This window comes from Seriola dumerili, unplaced genomic scaffold, assembly GCF_002260705.1.
Source record: "Seriola dumerili isolate Sdu_G_001 unplaced genomic scaffold, Sdu_1.0 BDQW01000138.1, whole genome shotgun sequence".
In the NCBI taxonomy this organism is placed as follows: domain Eukaryota; kingdom Metazoa; phylum Chordata; class Actinopteri; order Carangiformes; family Carangidae; genus Seriola; species Seriola dumerili.
In genome coordinates, this window is record NW_019174393.1 from 10,150,028 (window position 1) to 10,169,701 (window position 19,674).

Sequence of the window (19,674 nt, forward strand, 5' to 3'; positions counted from 1 at the left end):
AATGTCAGATTTAAACGGAGAGGGAATTTCAAATCATGCTCTGTTACTGACAAAAAAAAAAACAAAACAAAACAAAACAAAACAGGAAATTCAGACAAAGTTTAAAGCCAAGTCTTGTACTTATTATGTGTCTCGCTTAAAAATAGACACCTAAAACAAGCGAAATGCACATCGAAATTAATGTGTTGGACAAAAACATGCAACGCTCAACACCCACTTGCAAACTGTTACATTACCATCATTGTTGATCATTTTTTGTGTCTTATTTAAACACCACACTGTTCCAAAATGGTCACTAAAATTTAATAGCTGCTTTAAAAAAAAAAAAAAAAACCAAAAAAACCCAAAAAACAAACAAAAAAAAAACAGAGAGTGTGCCAGTCCTCACCCCTAGTCCATTAGTGACCACATAGCTGCATTTGAAGGAACAGTTGAGCAGATCTCTGGTCAGTTTCTGCAGCAGAGCCCCTCCGGAGCCGAAGGCAATGTTCTCAATGGACCACCTGTGTTGCTTCATACCCTCCACAATCTGTGGAAAAACATACACAGTCAAAACTTGCTGTCGACATAGTGTATGTAAAGATATGGTGACAGATGTAACCAAATTGTTCATGTGTCTCTACCTCTTGCAGTGTGTTGATATCAACTCCGTCTCCTTGTATGACTCTGATGTAAGGAGGGAGAACCTTAAATCCTTTAGAGTTCTCCTCTGGACAAAACTTCTTACCCAGGATCTCCAAAACCTGACAGACGTACAAGAAGAGAAGAGTAGGAAGGTGGTACAGAGAGGGGAGGGGTAGTCTCCTGGCTTGTTTTAAGATGCTAGTTTAAAAGCCGAGCTGGCCACATGAGCTCACCTTCAAAACAGTATCAAGAGGGTTTCCTGAGTCTGGCCGGACAACCAGCGGAGCATCTGCACTGCGCTTCTCTATCAGCCCCCGTAGGTCTTCTCCCCAGATCTTCTCACAGGCATTGTAGATGTCGTAGCTGTCGCTGACTATGGATACGGGCACGCTGGGAAACTGTTTGATGATGTGCTCAAATGCATCTTTTTCATGGTCTTTTCCCCACGCTGTGATGGTACTGAGGAGAGGACGGTAGAGAAGTTATTTATTGCTCTATAATCATTTCTCTTCACATACAGCTGATCAAAACTATAACATAATATAGACATTTGTGACTGGTATTCAGGGTTTGTGCTTTTTAATACAGAATTAAACTAGTAAATAGAAAACCCCAACATTAATTCAAAATATAGAAGACAACGAGTAAGAGCTTTAACAGCAAGAAAGTGGATGGGTGGAGAGGAAACAGATAAACGAAATAAGAAAGTCAAAATACTGAAGTGGAAAGAGGTCATTCAAATGAAAACCCTGCAAAGTAGCAGGAACGTTAGATTAGTTATCTGTCAGGAGGAAAGACTCCAGAAGCAGGAGACAGACTGAACGAGAGGAGGGGCGAGTTCCAGGGAAAACGTTCTCTCATAATAAAGAGAGTCACAAGACAGTCATCAAATGATAATGCCACAGTTCACCCAGAAGAGGGCAGCGCACTCCAGGTTTTAGACCTCGATGAAACCAAACATGAGCCAAATTGTATTTCTTTGTTGAACCAACTCAGGAACAAGATGTGAAACTGTTTTTAGGTAAGGCATTAGAGCAAAGAAATCACATGTAAATAACAATTAAAGGGTTCTGAAGAGAGGGCTGAAGAGATTAGTTAATTCATTACTTAATCCACTGATACTGGGGCAAGGGCATATTATTTTTACTCTTCGCTGTGTAGCTTTAAAGACTGTTGAATAGTTGAAGGATGCATGAAGATGATGATAATAAATGGGCTTAAGGGGAATTCAGGCCTCATAGCTAGGTGCATCATATACTGGCAAATTGCATTATGTTTTATGGATCTAAATATGTTGCCTACTTGTTACTTTTACCTGCTGCCACGAAGGGTGGTGTTTGTGCCGTGACATGAAACATGAAAAGGTCAAAGTCTCACTTTAATGTGCTGTGATATGAGACACCGTCCCAATGAAATCAAGGCAACTGGAATTTTGCTTTTGGTTTCATGTACTAAAGATATAGTGCCCATGAGACTCAAACTATGGGACTCAGATAGGTGGTATATGTCTGAATACTATTTGACAAATGGAGACAGGTGGCAGTTTCTTCACAGGACATATTTGACTATTTACTTGTCTGTAAATTATTATTATTTTTTTTTTAACATTGTTTAACATGACTTTCTATGCATCCATTTGTTTAGATTTTTCGACAGAGGGTATTTCTGTTACATTGAATTTACAGCAAACATTTGAAGTGACTCAAAGTTTTGCAGGTGACACACTTTACACTCTAAAAGCACCGCTCCCTTTTCCTTCCTTCTAAATCAAAATCAAAGTGGAATTTCACTGCAACTCCTCCCTCTGAGATGGAAACCAAACACATTTTACGAAGGGGGCCATTGCATAACGGTTACTATGACAACTCCTGCCACCATCCCATAATGCACTGGAGCGGGGAAGAAGGGTGCAGTGGAGCAGCATTAACTGCCCTGGTGGTGAGGAAGAGGGAACTGTGTGTGTATGAGAACGAAACAGAAAGGGAGAGAAAGTGTGTGTGTGTGTGTGTGTGTGTGTGTGTGTGTATGTCTGCCATAAAACAACACCAGGAACATATGAGGGTATGTTCGTCACAGCAGCAGCCAATCAAAACCCTCACCTCCAGCCAGTCACAGCCTCATTCACAAACTGAGATAGAAAGACCAGATAATGAGTGTGAGGGTGACCAAGCTCTAATCAGACTAGCAAATTAACACTGACCTCAGCCAATTACTTGTTACACTCTCACTCAGGCTGATAATAGTCCCTCCATCAACAGCTTTGGCAGATAACCAACCATTAAATGGAGCAAGTTTTCTATTTTGAAAATCAATTTGTCTTGTGGATGGAAAAAGTTTGCTTTCAAATTTGGCTCTTAGCCACAATGTGGACTATCTCACCAGAGGCAAAACTGGAGATGAGTGGAGTCGAGACGTGCCTACTGTACCCCTGGTGCTTTCTGGGAATGTGTGAATACACGGCCTGTGCTCATAATTACCGCTGTGCACAGGAATTCATGCTTTACACTTAAGGTCTCTGCAAGCTTTGTATATCCCTTAAGAGGAGTGATGAGCACTCCAGCAGACACCCGTCTTTACTCTGAGTTCTTACATGACTGGTGTAATAATTAAAGTAGGTGGTGAACTACTGCCCTACATCACAATGAAAGCGGTGCCTCTACATCTACTGTGAAAGCCCGGAAACACTTTGCAGCTACACTGGGAGATAATCTGTCTCTTAGCGCGGTCAAAGCTTCAATAGGCCACATTAAATAAATAAAACCTTGAGAGAAGTGTGTATGTGTGTGTCTACCTGTGTTCTGCAGCAGGCACTGAGAAGCCTGGCACAGGGTCCTTGGTGCCGTAGTACTTCTTAATGACTCCGATGCCTGCGACCGTGTCTGTGCCCTTGAAGTTGACCAGATGGGCGGAGGCCCCGATGCCTGCAGTCTGCAAACAGGTGGGGGAGGGGTTATGAAAGATAAATAGCAAAGACCTCCCTTCCTGCATTTTTTCAATTTTGCGTATTATATTAAAAGACTGGCTGCGGTTTATTTCAAGCTACATTCAGTTTTTTGACAAAAGATCCCAACTCAAGGTACTCTTACTAGCTTTTTTCTGAGTTTTTATTCATAACACACCACAGGTGATATGGTTGAAAGCTCTGAGGAAAGCTTGTATTAGGACCATGAGTTGGCACTGTTTTGCCAAACAAGTATTTTCAAGGTCCTGGAAGTTGTATGGGTGAATCCTCTGTCAACAGATCCATCTCCAGCAAACTTGACTTTGCTGATTAAGACCATTTGATACTGTTGAAAGCTCAGGAAAGATCTAGTAAGTAGAACTTGAGTTGAGATTGTTTTTGTCAAACTAAAGTCACGAATGAAATTTCAAGTACAACATTTATTTTGTTTTCAACGTATTTGTTGGTGTGCTTAAAAAAAAAACAAAAAAACAACAAACTTCCCAGTGTTTGAAGGGTAAGAATAGAATTCCGCCTTAACAATATCTACTATATTGAATATATAAGTATACCTCTTGTGATGAGACGCCCCTGTAGCCAAAGTCATGTAGTTTATACTCTAGTCTCTCCAAGTTCCCAGAAGTCTCTAGGAGGTACTTGGCGAGGATCTTCTTCTGCTCTCTGGAGTTGGTGGCCACGGTGATGGGGTACCAGATCTGAACCAGGATGGTCTGATGGAAAGAGAAAGAAAGGAAGAAACAAAGAGTCCAGTTCACTTCAAGTCTTTACTTTCATTTCAGAGTGTCAGTGTTTCACTGCTAAGGTTCACTTCTTCTGATTTCCCAGGTGCACGTATGATTAAAAGTGTCTCTCAGGGTGCCCCTGTAGCTCAGCTGGTAGAGTGCGTACCATTAAGGCAGCGTCCTTACTGCAGAGACACGAGTTCGAATCCAGCCTGGCCCCTCTGCTGCATGTCATCCTCTCCCTCTCTCCCCTAACTTTCCCATATCTCTACTTTAAATATCATAATAAAGGCAAAAAAAAAAAAAAAAAATTAAATCTCTCAACTCTTAGACAAAAAGGCTCTCTGTTTTCAAAGCCTGTGAAGTCTTAAAAAAAAACAAATAAACAGCAAAATTAGAAGTTAAAAGTCTCTTTTCAGTACTGAACAGACCAGTGAATGTCTGGTCCAACTGTCCTGTTTTCCCAGTATTCAACAGGCACTAATATCCAAAACTAACAGGCTCAGAGGGATCAAAGAGGGTGCTCATTCACACAAGACAAACTCTGGGAAAAGTACATTCCTCGATGCCGCATGTCAACTCTGGACCAGAGTCATAGATTTCAATAAGAAAACAAGTGGCTTATCTGTACTCACCACCACCTCGGAAATTTTATGAAAACACACGATCTGCATGGTACAGCACGCGTATGTATATGTGATGGTTCAACAGTCTATGTTTTTGTCCGTACCCCTTACTAAGCAAAGGCACTATATTTGATTTTCATTTTTTCAGTATGTAAGAGTCAAATCTAAGATGCAGTAAAACCAGATTACACATCAGAGTCTAACCATTTAATCACAGTGTCATCAGTTACTTCCGCTCCAGGAAAGAGAAACCTAATACGCTGACTACTGGGTCACACTACCACATGAAACCCATATTATTATGTAATTACACTGTGTGACTGCCACATGTCATGACTCATATGAAGCTGTGTTTATAACAGGAATGACAACTAAGTGTGTGTGTGTGTGTGTGTGAAACCTCATTAAATAAAACTCCTAAATACCAGAAGCACAGCAATGTTTCCTCCCCCTCAGGGATTGCAAAAATACAAAAAACAAAAAAAAAAAAATCACATCTTTGACTTGGCCTACTAATACTATGGAGTGTGTTTTTCACCCTGTAACCCTGAGTAGGTCACATGCCTCTTCAGATGAATCATAATCTAAACCATAATATGGACTCATGTGACTACCAAGCCAAGGTTCACACTCACTCACACACACACACACACACACACACACACACACACACACACACACACACACACACACACACACACACACACACACACACACACACACACACACACACACAGGCAAAAGGTCATAACCTTTTTCGAGGAATCAACAAGTCACATTTAACTGACGTCAGTCATATTATAAACCTAGAATATGACTGAAAGTAGATAAAGGTGGGCCTTAGGTAAGTCTGTTTACTTTTCATGACTGACTTTCAATTGTAAAACATGAATTGTGTTTCTGTTTTCACTTTAATATTCACTAAAAATCGAAATGATTGTGGCATTTATATAATTTAAAATACAATATGTGATCACCATATGACAGTTCGGGAGAGATCATATCTCTAATGGTAAAATGAGGAAGGAAGGACGGTAAAAACAACTCTGTGTGTACACACACATACACACACACACACACACACACATACACACACACACACACACACACACACACACTCAAGCGCACACAAACACGCTTGCATGCCCACATAACTTCTCGGTCAACGTCCCAAAACAAAATGGAGGGAGATAAGGAAGGACAAGAAGGGTAAGAATGAGGAACGTAGGGTGAACAAAACAGAAAGCAAAAAAAAAAAAGAAAAGAAAATACAGAATGACAGATGCAGAAAACAGGAGAACAGGATGAGAAGAAAATGACAGAAAGTAAAAAGAAAAAGAGAAAGTGAAGGAGAAAGAGAAAGTTTGACCTAATGACGCAACCCAAGGACACCAGGCAGAATGCTACAGCTAATTTTACATCAGCCATGAAGAATGAGTGTGTGTATGTGTGTGTGTTCATGGATGTATTTATATCAGCTGTTGAGACTGACTAAGTGGGTGTGTATGTGTGCTGTCACAGTGCTCTTGGCTGTGGGTGACCCATGTCCAAGCAGTCCTTCATTTTACTGTTGTATTTGTCATTATAGGTGAGTGTGTGTGTATCAGATTATTGATCCAAATGCAGAAGAGAGTCAGGAACCTTCAGGCTAATTTGCTTAAAAATGTGTCTACAAGACTTATATTGTACATCATGTCAAAAGCTTTATTCCTGTATACACGGATCGAAACAATGAAAGCATATCGTTTTTGTTTAATCATATTCTAAAGAATCACTGCATGAATAATCTGTGCAAAAAGTCAAACGAGATGTTGATAAACAGGGCTGACATGGTGAAAGATAAGAGAGAGCACTTCCTGCACAGGGTAAGTGAATTTAGATCTGCCGAGTCACTGCAGACAGTCTGTTCATGCAGCATTAAGTTCATGAGATGTTTCTGATCCCGGGGAGGAGTCACACTGTGCATTAGCCCAGTGTCATAAATATAACGAAGAGGCTGGAGTTCAAACTGACGACAGTGTTTGTATTCTCTGATGTCACTTGATACAGTATGCATGTGAGGGTTAAAGACACAAGTTGGTACTGTTAGCTTAGCACAAAGGCTGGGAACAGGGGGAAACATTTAGTCTGACTTTGTCCGAAGGTAACAATATCCACCTACCAGCTCCTTTAATGCTCACTGACTAACACACTATATCTTGTTTAATTCATACAAAAATCTAAGTGTAACAACAACAATTCTCTCTGAGCAGTTGCTGGGCAACCAGCGGAGAAGAAGTTAAGGCTAAGACGTAGTTCAGCACATAACCCCCTGTAGACCAACAAATCGATGGTTGTACACTTTAGGTTTTGTGTGAATATATATATATATATATGTACAGTATATATATAATGCTTAGTTGTACTTCGTGAGCTTCAGAGGTGCTGGTACATAGATTTTGTTTTCTATGGACACAGCCAGGATAGCTGTAACTGGCTGCTGGCTCCAGCGTCATATTTACTGTACAGACATAAGAGAGGTATCAATCTGCTCATCTAACTCGCCTCAGCAAGAAAGCAAAATAAGCATATTTCCTAAAATGTTGAACTATTTCTTTCATGAATAATTCAACCAGATTGCAGCCCACAAACATGACTGAATGATTGATTGATTGATTGATTGATTGATTGAAGTGAATAAAGACGACAAACACTCTGCACTGCGTCTAGAATCATTTCAGAGATGTGATGCTTCAGGGAAAAGAACATTGGTCTGAGCAAGGGGTTGATTCAGGACTTAAATCATTTTGTGGACTACAAAAACACCACGCAAGAATTGTTCCAACATCTGACTCTCTGATCTCAGCCAACCTGTATGAATCACTTTGCTGCAGTGACAGCACATCTCTGAGCGGTGATTAAGCAACAGGCCATGGCAGGACTGTAATTCAGTGGGCCTCAAGAAGAAGAAGAGATAAGAAGTGCCGTTAGGCCTGCTGCCAAGCAACATAGTTTATGGATTTTTATAAAACTATTAACTCAACAATGTAATAAAAAGGGCATAAATATTGCTAATATCTTTTGTCTTTAATCAATACGAAAAACAGAGCTAACAATTAAATCCTACTGATAAGCTTTGCATTGTTGCTTTAGTAGCAATCCGAGGAGCACATTAAAGATTTAACTGTTATATGAAGGTATAGGGGCACGAAATTTACAACCGTCTTTTACATGATAAAGCTAATCCAAAACTGGAGACTGATACCATCCATTAGTTCTGCACTTCCATAAAGTCAGGGGACTCATAAGAATAAAAAATAACAATGGTCAAAATCCAAGAGACTGAGACACAGACTTTTAGTTTGCAGTATGGGTCAAGATCCAAAAAATAAAACACTGAATCCTACATTTCCCACAATGCATGCACACCATGCCCTAGTCTTACAAACTTCCTAAAGTAATGGACCCCAAGTTTAAAGGGACAGTAACAGAATAACACACCTGTGTCATTCTGGGCCCAGAGGACAAACAAACACCAACCTACCTCCACCCAGTTGGTGAGCCAGTAGCATTCAGGGTCCGTGCTCTCCACTGTGAACAAAACATTGCCTCGAGGAATGACACTCCCCTCTGGCACTGCCTTGATTTCAATGGGCAGGTGTCCATTGTATTTCTGTAAGCACAAACACACGCATACACAGATATCAGAATTACAATCCGGTTTACACTGTCACAGCTTCTTCTCTGTGGCTTGTAAAGAGTGTTTTTATTTTTAGCGACATGACTTAGAGGAAGGAGACTGGTGAGAGTTAACCTTCAGACATGTGCTTCACACCTGGTGCTATGTGGAAAGGCAGTGAGATTCTGCTAAATATACACACGCGCGCGCGCGCACACACACACACACACACACACACAGAGCTCCTGCGTTTCAAACCTGGCCTGAAGCAAGTTTTCCAAATCTTGTGTTGTATTTCACATTGAAATACAAAGCGTGCATTGGATGAAAGAAACTGAATCTGCAACTAGGAGATCATAGTTTATACCATAACACATACCGCCTCCAAAGCTGACCAACATTTGTATGCTTGATGTAGGCCTCGTGTGCTGGTTCATAGATTAACAACATGAAAGGCTGAGTGATTTGCAAAAAACTTAAAAAAAAAAAAAAAAAAGATGACAGATTGAGAGCTGATTAAGAAATGTGGTAAGAGATGACAAGAAGACTGAGTGTAAATAAGGGTTTATTAACACTTCTCCTCACTCGAGAAAATCCTTTGTCAGTACAGAGCGCTGTGCTCTCTCCAAGGTGCTGAAACTGTGCCTCCCAATCATCAGAAACATTGCGTTCACACTTTCTTGGATACATAAATTGACGGATTCATTTCTAGTTGATGATCCCGACTTGTATCTCAAGTAAGAGTTTAGCCTCTCTCTCCTCCACAGGGCCGAATGTGGTTCAGATTTTTATTACTTTAGCGTGTGTTTATTACACATCAGGAACATTTTTTTTTATAAGAACTGGCTTTTAACCACCAAGCCACCTGTGAAAATGTAGACACTTTTGTTTATTTTTGCCCCACTTTGCTACAGAAGAATGTGACCCTTATGACAGTGAGGTTTTATGATCAAAAACTGCTACAAATACCTTAAACCTAATCTAGAAACAAATTCAATTCTCCAGTAATTAGATTCCAACCTTGCTCTATGTACATTATTTGGGTTTATCAGGAACACGCTGTATGTCTTAAGTGTGTGCGTGCATGCCTGAGACCGGCCTCTAGCGTCTCTGACAATAGACACATCACCGTCAGGATGTTTCATGTGCAAACATCAGTGTGTGCTGGCACCTGTGTATATGTACACCTCCATACCTAGTTCCAACTTCCAGCTTTATTCTCAATTAATACATTGCTTGAAAATAGTCTCTTGTAACCCTCATGGAAGTTACGCAGAGATGTGCATAAAAATTGTTTTGTACAACAGCAGAGCCTCACCTGAAAAAAAAAAGAAGAAAAAAAGAAAAAAGATTTTTCAGCAGTCTCTTACCTCCAAAATGTAATTCCAGCCCTTCTCGTTGAAAACGTCATCCTGGAAGTGTTCTCTGTATACTTCCTTTGCTTCCTGGATCTTCTCCGGAGTCACGACCTTTCCTGCAGAGGAGGAGGAAGGAGGTGGAGGAGTTGGGGAATGAGGGAGGAAGGGAGAAGAAAGCAGAAGGACATGAAGGTTCAGAGAGAGATGTTGGGGAAACACATACCGACGGAGAGAAGGCACTGGAATGTGACTCTACTGTCCGCTGGTGTAATTAAATTAGAAGCATCCCGTGCATGCTGACAAGGCATCTTTGTCCAAAAAGACACACACAAACACGCAAACCACCCCCTTGTTTCATTTCAAGTTTGGCTAGTTTCTATACCATGGACATTGTTGCACAAAACAAGCCACAAAAGAGAAGATATGTACAAATGCAAGAGATGTGGGTAGGTGGATTTTTCAGGCTAGAAGTTTTTCCACTGTTTTTTAATCTTTGTCCTAAACTACGTTAACTGACTGCTGGCTCCAGCTTCATATTTACTGTTTTTACATTTATCAACACGTTTCCAAATAAATTTCTAATAAAAAGAAATGACTACCTGCCATTCAGAGCTGAATGGAAAACTATTAAATGTTTCCCGTTAATGTAAGACTATCCAGTTAACACTCGTGGTGTGATAAAACAGGTTTTGCTTTCACTATGATTCATCTCTTTATCCATTCACGTTTTCAGCCCCTCCCTCCACGAAAGTAAAGTTAGAGAAGATTAAAATTCACTCTCTGACTCTGGTCTAGAAGAATTGTGATGCGCACTTTTGGTTTCCGTGAGTTTGTGGATCGAGGATGCATCTCTAATGATTGGCCTAATCACTGAGCTCCGAGGGACGCTCTGCGCAGACAGCTGGCCTTTCTCCCTCAGACGGTGAAAGAGCAGCTGTGCTTTTGTCTTCTCTCCCTCTGTTATCCCTGGCTCTCTGTCCCCCCCCCCCACACCTCTGCTACCGCACCATGAAATCCTCTTAGGAGACAGGAGGGTGATGCATTCCCTCTTTCTTTCTTTCTTTCTTTTGACTCCTTCTCTTTCTGTCTCTCTTGCTCTCTCTCCCACTCTCTCTCTCATGCCCCTCAGGATCACACTAACCAACTTAAACATCCACCTTTACTAAGTTGAGTTAATTAGAGCATATTGTTTATTTAGTATATTGTAGACATTATACTTTGCCTCATTTCAGTCTTTTCTCACTTACGCTTTTCTTTGTAACCTGCTGGCTTTGTGTTACGCTCTGTGCAGCCTAATTTAAGTGAAGCACGTTGTAACCTTGCTGGTTTTTAAGTGAGCAAAAGGACTGTTGCTGTGGGCCACAATAGCCAGCACCTGCCCTGCTGAAGTGTCCTTGAGCAATGCACTGAATTTTGAGTAGCTCCACGTATGCTGTTCAGTAGCTGACCCTGTGCTCTGACCTTGCTCTGGAGAGGAGAGAGAGAGAGAGAGAGAAAAAAAAACATTTCCCCCACAGGGACCAATAAAGTATCACAGAAGGATCCACAAAGGTTGTTGTGTTGACTTTTTTTTTTTTTCTTACCTACAACTCATCAGTAAATTACAGCTAAAAAATCTTTTCTGATTGAAAAATGAAACTAACCGAACAGCGGTAAAATAAATAGCGGCTATACTGTGCAGCTTTCCACAGTATGATGGTGAAACAAATGAAAAAGTTAAGAAAAACAAAGTCTATGTCTGGGTTATGTAATCCAAGCATAGGAATGTTACGCTATTTAATTTGTTAAGTTGACTGGAAACACATTTTTATTTACACAAAAGGCCTGAAGAGTCAGTGGCAGTGGATGAGGCTTCAACTTACAAGCTGCAAAGTCATTCAGTCTGGCAGCCAGTGAAGCTCCTACTGGGTTGGAGGTCAGACCTTCATGTGTTCTGCTCAAGGACTCTTTTATTTATTGAGTGATTACACAGTACAAAATATTGAACTTTTTGAATTTCAAAAGCACACATATTTTATACTTTGTTTTTTAATTTAAAGTTTAGAAGATATAATTTGTGTTTTAAATACCAAAAAACCATCTCAATGTAGTTTTACATCCTCTTTCTGACACTCCGGAGCTCTTGCAAGAACAGGGCGTTTTTGTGTCGGTCTTTGAGCCTGTCTTTTGATTGGCTGACTGTTTCCTGGGGGACGCACAACCAGGCCAACCACAGATACTACTGTAGCTTTGTAAAAGTCACTGGTAAATGCAAATGGTAATGTACAGTCAGTGCTGAAATGAGCTGAACAGATGGTCAAATTCTGACTAAAATGCTCCAGCTGGATTTGGCGATTCTGGTGCAAACCCCTGGGTCATCTGATGACGTTGGAGTGACCGTCCTGACGGCCCATTTAAAGGCACAGCTTCTCAATACAGGCTGTGTGCACTTCTCCCTGTGTTTTGATACAGTATTTATATAGCACCTGGACGTGCTTTATAATAAAAAAAAAAAAAAGACATGAAGTCTCACTTTCTACAATATGGGACCTTTAAATCTGAGTCAGGACTTACCTTTTAGGTATTTGTGGAGGATGTACTGTAGGCCGTAGAAGACCGTTTTGTCATATTTGACTTTTCTGCTTTTGGTGGAATCTGTCCTCTTCTCGCGGCACTCGAAGTAGGAATACACTTTACTCGTGTTGGGAGGGTACTGTTTGTAATGTGTTACCTGGAGAGACAGAGAACATATTGACGAGATAAGAAAAGTTATCCCGGTTATCTACAATAAATAACCAGCTGAAGATAATGTGGCATAGTCGCAGGTGATGCTATGTGAAGAGTGACAAGATTTATTTAAGGATCTAATTCTTAATGGCTGAGCCTCATACTGACACCCACAACTGACAAACCACCGTGATAAATGAGAAAATTCATAATCTGTGTGTGCTCTTCCTGAGCAGCTGGTCAGGAGATTTAAAAAGGCATGAATCCTTAACAAGGTACAAATTGATAGAAACACTCTTGTCTTCACTCCTGTCTTATTACAGACTCGTGTGAAAGGTTAGGTCTATTTCCTGAACCTGATTTTTTTGGAGTGCATAATTAATCATGCTGAACTGTATGTTGTGAGTCATGGTTGCCTTGTTAAGTGTTAGCATTGCAAAAACAGGAGCAACTGGAATTGCTGTGTTCTCCTCTAAGTTTCACAATGATGTGTGTACAATATTAGATTGTAGATTAGAGGAACTAATGACACAACTAATGTTGAAATTCCTTCAAGCTTACATTGCAAGTGTTTTTTAAAAATTGGACAAAGTTTAATAAATCACCCTAAACCTCATATATTTGCAAGCAAAGGTAATAATAAAACATTTTCAAGGAGCAAATCAAATTTCAATGTTCGGACACAGAGGAGTATGAGGATTCAGTAGCTCAGTGCAAACAGACGCAATCCAGAGAGCTATTTGGAGTTACGACACAAAGTATTACACAAAGTAGAGTATTTCATCTGCGATTATAAGGAACCAAACCATTCCAGTTCAGCAAAGGACCCATCAATCCATCTATTGTGTTAAAATTGAATACTATACCAACATGTCATGATAAGGGCAAGGCATGTCAGACTTTTCCCCCCACACAGACACGTTCTCTATTATTCTGCTACTGTGTTATTATCCAGAAAATACCAGTTTCAGTTTTGTGCGTGCTTCTAGTGATCTTCTAATCTACTATGAACTGACTGATACGAGAAACATTGACATTTAGAATCAAGCAAAACCATTTGAGACATGCCCAGGCATGTTTCACACACACAGAATTATAACACTGTTTGAGAGAGGCGATACCTTTAAGATACACGCTCACAAAAAGGACAAGATACAGCGTCAGCTGTAGCCACCCAGTCATCAATTAAATCCCAAATGAGTCCAGGGATTTCCAGAGAGTACACTGGGGCATTTGAGGATTTAACCCTCATCACAGCACCACTTGTATGCACTGAACTCATCGATCATGGCATTAGCAGACTGAAGAAATGAGGACCAAGCAGCATTTGACTGGTCTGTTTGTCGTCTCAAATGTTCTTAAAGCGAGCAGCCAAGCTGCAAATGAAGCCACAAGTGGGAATTAAAGGGAAATTTTAAATGCTAAAACATAGCATCATTAGCACAGGGAGCTGTCACTTGGGTTATATTAGGTAACATCAGCCGCCATAAAGGCACTGGTCATACCAGACCAAGTAAGGTTATAGCAACAATACACCTTAACATTAAGTATGGCTAATAAAGTTGATGATATGATGATCACTCAGTAATGACTTTGTAATCTGACACTTACTTTCAGACATCTGATTTTAATATCTATAAAATGTAGTTTAAAATATGTGGTTCTGTTGTACAAAAAGAATGAAGTGATCTAACAGTTCTCTCAAGAGCACAGGAAGACATTTTACTACAGATAATACAAAACATTAATCGAGGCTGAACATAGGTCAAGGGCTTGTCTTTCATTTGACTACAACCTTGGTAAAGCACGGAACTTCTCACCATTGGAAATACATAAAGGTTACATTGGAACCACAGGTGTATTTACCTATGAAAATGGCCTGAAGGCTAGATCGAAACCTAGCAACACAGCTCAAAACAGCTACTCATCCAGAGTTTGTGAAGAAGCGAGGAGAGGAGATAAATGTCAATGAACTACTCAGTTTCTTTGACCCCCCTCTCTGTCCTTTCCTCTGAGCTTCCGATAACTCTATTTTGAGTCAAGACATACAACATGACACTGGGCCGGACCACATTCACTAGAGTCACATGCCAATGTATACACACAAACCCACCATCAGTCTAGTTTGCAAGGGACACCACCCTCAGCTGATCATTAACATTCAAGGATATAAATAATGTATTATCAAATATTGACACACACAGACTATCAGCTAATGAAATGGAAACCTATATTTGAATGTAAATCATACAGCGTGTGGTAGTATTAAAAGCAGATCAGTTAAGTCCTCCCACTGTCAAGTATGAACACAATTCTAATGGCGAATCAAGACCAGTAATTAAAGCTGCACATATCAATGTTATATTATCACCTGACTCTGCAGTTCCCCTTCTCCTCTAGTTTGCTACAGAGCCATTTTTCTCTGGAGTTGGTGGAGACCAAAACAGAGCTAAAAGGAGACTGAATACTGGATTTACATTTATCAGGTGGCATGTCTCCCAGAAATGCTAATGCTTCTCTTACTTTACTCCATGTTACATTTCCCATCCCACCTTTATGAGGTGATAATACATGTTGTGTTTACAGCTTGTTCCGGTGCCCCAAAGTGGCCAGGAAAATCAATGTTGCTGTAGATTAGTTTGGAATTAGAAACGCCTTCATTTACGACTTTAGAGCTGCAATGATTTTAGACAAAACTTTTAAGTGAGAAAATATCCAGTTGATTAATAATAAAAATAATCGTTTTTTGGAGCCATACACAACTTTGATTTTTGCCTCAACTGATGCTGGTTCCACTTATTATTATTACGTATTCAGTTCAGTCTCTGATCTGAGCTCACACAATATTACCTCTGATTTTTTTTATTTTTTCCCCTATTTTCTGCACAATAAAACCATGATGGTGAACTAATTCAGAATGTGATAAAATGGTTCTAATTACTTGGATACAAATATTCAGCAAATATTTATGAAAGCAAAGAAAGTTCATGTAGGGTCAGTGTTTTTCTAACACCATATAAAACATTCAAGTTTTTTCTCTATCCTTCCTTTATGGATTTACTTCTGTGTCTCTCGACACCCTTGTGTGAAGAATGAAATGCTTGGACATAAAAGACCATAATTTGGCTACCAGACAGGACATTTTCAGGTGCTGGCTCTCTTTCCAAGCAGGAAAACATCTGAAGCATGCAGCAGCATGTGGCAAAATGCTTGATGGGACCATCACCTTACCTAAATGTCACAGGTTCAACCCTCTCTGTAGCTATTCTGCCCTGTGAAAATGTTTTCCCACCAAAATCCCGGAGCCCTGCCTACTTAGTTACTGTAATTCTATCTGGATTACGGGTCAGAAAAATGTCATGTTACATAAATGTGGTCATATGGCGATATCCTTGTGTTGTGGTATTGCTTTAAAAATCAATAACAATGACACACTGTACACCTCCACCCTGTAGTATGTTCAAATCCAACTGCTCACACCAACAACAACTTTGTACAAGCGTGTGTGCGTATGTGTGTGTGTTTCCAGACAATGGGCAAGCTTGGCTTTCTGGGTAAACTTTTCTTCTCGATCCAAACAGACAAAAAACAAAAGCATTCAGGTGCGGTTTATTTTTATGTCCCGTGAACAAAGTTTATGCCTCTGGTTGGTCTGTGAGTCAATCAATTGCTTTGCTTTCAATATCCCTTCTCTCTTTACAAAGGTTATCACACAGTTGTGCACGAACAAGACAAACATACGAGCCGCTTTCAGTGAAGCAACACCCCAAACACAGAGTACACAGTGACATTTGTAACTTTGGTAACTCTGAAAGAGCTCATGTATAAAAAGGACTGATCTTGCATAACTGAGAAGTTGGCCTATTGTTTAATTTATCTTTTGTGTTACTCAAGTGGCTGTTTAAAGAGACAATAACTAACTTACTTCAGCCTGGTATGGCAACACAGGTGCAAAGACACAACATGAAATTTGATCAGTGTCAGCTCGAATATTTTGTCTTAACTCTCATTTAACTGATCTCTGTTGCTTCTTCTGAACCTTTAACTATCTTGACTAGAAACACATTTTCTCAGCAGTCTTCTGCTTTACATTGTACACAGTCCCTTGTGGTAGCTGACATGAACAAATGCCTTCCCATTATCTATAAAGGGGAATTCATACCTAATATCAACTATATTCTGATTGTTATTGTTAATGAATAGTGACAGTAACTTGTAAACTTTTAAATACTTTGCAGCCAAGTGGAGTAAAAACAAAAAAACCTAAATCATTGACATCTTTTGAATTGTGCAGTTTGTTGTGGTATACAATGAGCTTAATATTAAATTGTTTTCTATTACACTAAACCAACAAGAAAATTCAGATAACGTGCAAAAGTATGTAACAGGCACTCCATGAAATTATTGTTAGGCTGCACAGATCTCACATTTAAGTTGTAACTACAGGCATATTATTTATAACAATGTGGCTGATTTCAGAGTAAAAACAAGGGGGGTGATTGACTGGCCTTTCTTGTGCCAGTCAATTGACACTTGACATTTGATTTAGATTGATTTGCTTAACTTTTAAAAAAAAAAAAATATATTTTCAGTGATTACCTCCCTTGGCTACAATGGTACTACCTAATTTATCAGAACAACACATTGTAACCAAGGTTACAACTTATGCCAACAATATCACCTCAGTTACAAAAGAGCAGCTCTCATCTATGGGCTTTTTCTTTTAAATGAAGCCCTGGACACATCCAGAAGGAGTTAAGGTCCTTTTCCTGAACCACAACCCTTCCAAACCACCACTCTAAACCTTCTCCTACCCAGTTTGGGCTTTCAATGCAATAAATATATTCATATGATATCTGCAAGTACAACCTCTGTTTCCACTACTGGTGTTTTTCCTATAGTACCGTGAGGGAATGTGATTATACCACTTTCTGTTATAACTAAGCTCATAGTGGGTTCGTAGATGCTAATGTGTTAATTGAGCTTTATATATATATATTTTGATTGTCATTATCCCAGCCTTGGTGCACACTTGTATTTGTCACACATATTCTCTTGCCTCAAAATGCGCAACTTTTTCTGTCATTTTGTAACATCTGACTACATTTAAAAGTTCAAGTTGTAATGCGATCTCAGAATGAAGATTTCAGTTTCAATTTTAGTTGTCTTTCAAGCTTATCTTCGGCTGGTGTCCCCATCTCCCTCCCCTTTCCATAATTCTGCCTTTCTGTCCCATCAGTCCTATCACTGAATGTTGTAACATGACTGCCGTACATGGCAACCGCCCGGCAGCCACTTGCTACGTGCGACAATACAGCCCGGCAAGTGCATTTACTCTGTTTGCATAGTTAATTAGCAGCCGGACTTATGGTACTAAAACGTTCCTCGCTGTTATATTTTCCATTATATCAAAGATTAAAAGGCTGTAGCCAACTGTTAAATACCGTTTAAAGGCCCCGAGCGTATAAATTCAATGCAGTTCAGTTAACCTAGCTGTGTCACGTAAGGTAAATGCATCCGGCTCCTTTTAACTTTCGGTTTTGATTCCCCGAAAGTGATGCTTTAACACTGATAGCGGCTAGCTCCACGCTGGCTAACGTTACACCTGGCCGGGCTTTTAAAGGAGACTTTGCCCATGTGCAGTCCACCGGGCTATCCGCACGGCACTTGCTAGCTAGTTGCTAATATTAGCTTTTTTTATATCATTCCCCTCCGTCTTCCTTCTGCGCTCTCTGTGAGCTAGCAAGCTAGCAAGCTAGCTGGATACCAGAGACTGGTAAAGCCGGTGAAAAACTGGCTCCGTAATAACCACTGGTCCTGAGTTTAAGTTAGCTATCTCAAAGAGGGATGCTTGCTTTCTGAGTTTGGTACCCCGTCTCTGCTGTACCAGCCCTCTCCTCCTCTTCCTCCAACCTATTCGGCCTGCTGTTAACCGACGGAGACCGGCCACAGAGAGCAGTGTGTTGGCCTTGGGACTGATGATGAAACCACCTTGACTTTATCAATTTTCATCCATCAGCCGCTCCCCTCCACCCAGTCCCCCTCCATCTGGAGCCAACATGCGTACGGTACCTTGTATGAATCGGTCGCTAACAGTATGTTGAAGTCGGCGTCTCTGTGCTCCATCTTTCCCCCCTCGGTTGTGAGTCAGTCGCAGCTGTCAGTGTGTTGTGTTGCGCGCCGTGCTGCTGGGGACTCCTGCCTGGTAGTGTAGCTGGGCAGGGGGAAGGACAAGCGGAGAGAACCGGGCGGGGGAAGGGGCGGGCGGAGCTGTCGTCACCAAAATTCCGGCCCACCCTCGACTACATTCGGTTTTACTCGGCCAAGTTGCACAGTCAGCCAATCAGCGAACCAGGTGTGACCAAAGAGTGTGTGTACTTACGAAGATCATTCACCACACCACAGGGACAACACATTTGTTTTTATTCATTTCCATCATAAAGGATCTTATACTTAACGAAATATAACACTTTTTAATACAACTTTTATTACTTAGGTTAATAAATTATCAGATTATTATATTGACACATGTGTATGACATTATTATAATGTCATACACAAAAGTATAATAATGGGAGGTATAAGATTTAGCATTTTAACCATACAGTCATTATACTGTGAAACAATATTTATCACTAGAAACACTGCTGCAGTTAAGACTGGCCGCCTCTAACTGCCTCATCACTTTATTTTAATTTTGTGTGCCCCTAAACATCACTGTGTGGGAAAACTGAGACATTTAATAAGCACAGTTAGGGATTTTTGGAGGCGTATTTAATGTTAAATAATGGCAAAGCACCTTTAAATATGACATTTGCTGTCAGACATCAACGTTCAGTCTATTTGTAGTACATAGTACTAGTGTAAGAGTGGGAATTCTGTGCTTCATTCTTTTCTTAGAAATCATAGAAAGACCTGAGCATGGGACATTAGTCATAATTATGTGCAGTTTTCAAACTCAGCAGAGGAGGGCAGTGTTTATCAAACCCTCCTACAACATCAAAAATGAAACTAAACA

At 40.3% G+C, this 19,674-nt stretch overlaps 1 protein-coding gene across 1 annotated transcript in view; it reads right to left on the reverse strand.

Moving 5' to 3' along the window:
* Positions 1-18,851, reverse strand: part of nampt (nicotinamide phosphoribosyltransferase) — a 19,339-nt gene extending 488 nt beyond the window's left edge. The window contains exons 1-9 of the mRNA XM_022749244.1: positions 18,729-18,851; positions 12,504-12,660; positions 9,963-10,066; positions 8,458-8,586; positions 4,138-4,296; positions 3,416-3,552; positions 858-1,083; positions 624-743; positions 389-529 (exon numbers count right to left, since the gene is read on the reverse strand). Coding sequence (XP_022604965.1) covers positions 389-529; positions 624-743; positions 858-1,083; positions 3,416-3,552; positions 4,138-4,296; positions 8,458-8,586; positions 9,963-10,066; positions 12,504-12,660; positions 18,729-18,782 — 1,227 coding nt within the window. The 5' untranslated portion in view covers positions 18,783-18,851. The remainder of the gene's footprint in view (positions 1-388; positions 530-623; positions 744-857; positions 1,084-3,415; positions 3,553-4,137; positions 4,297-8,457; positions 8,587-9,962; positions 10,067-12,503; positions 12,661-18,728) is intronic.
* Positions 18,852-19,674: the final 823 nt, after the last annotated feature.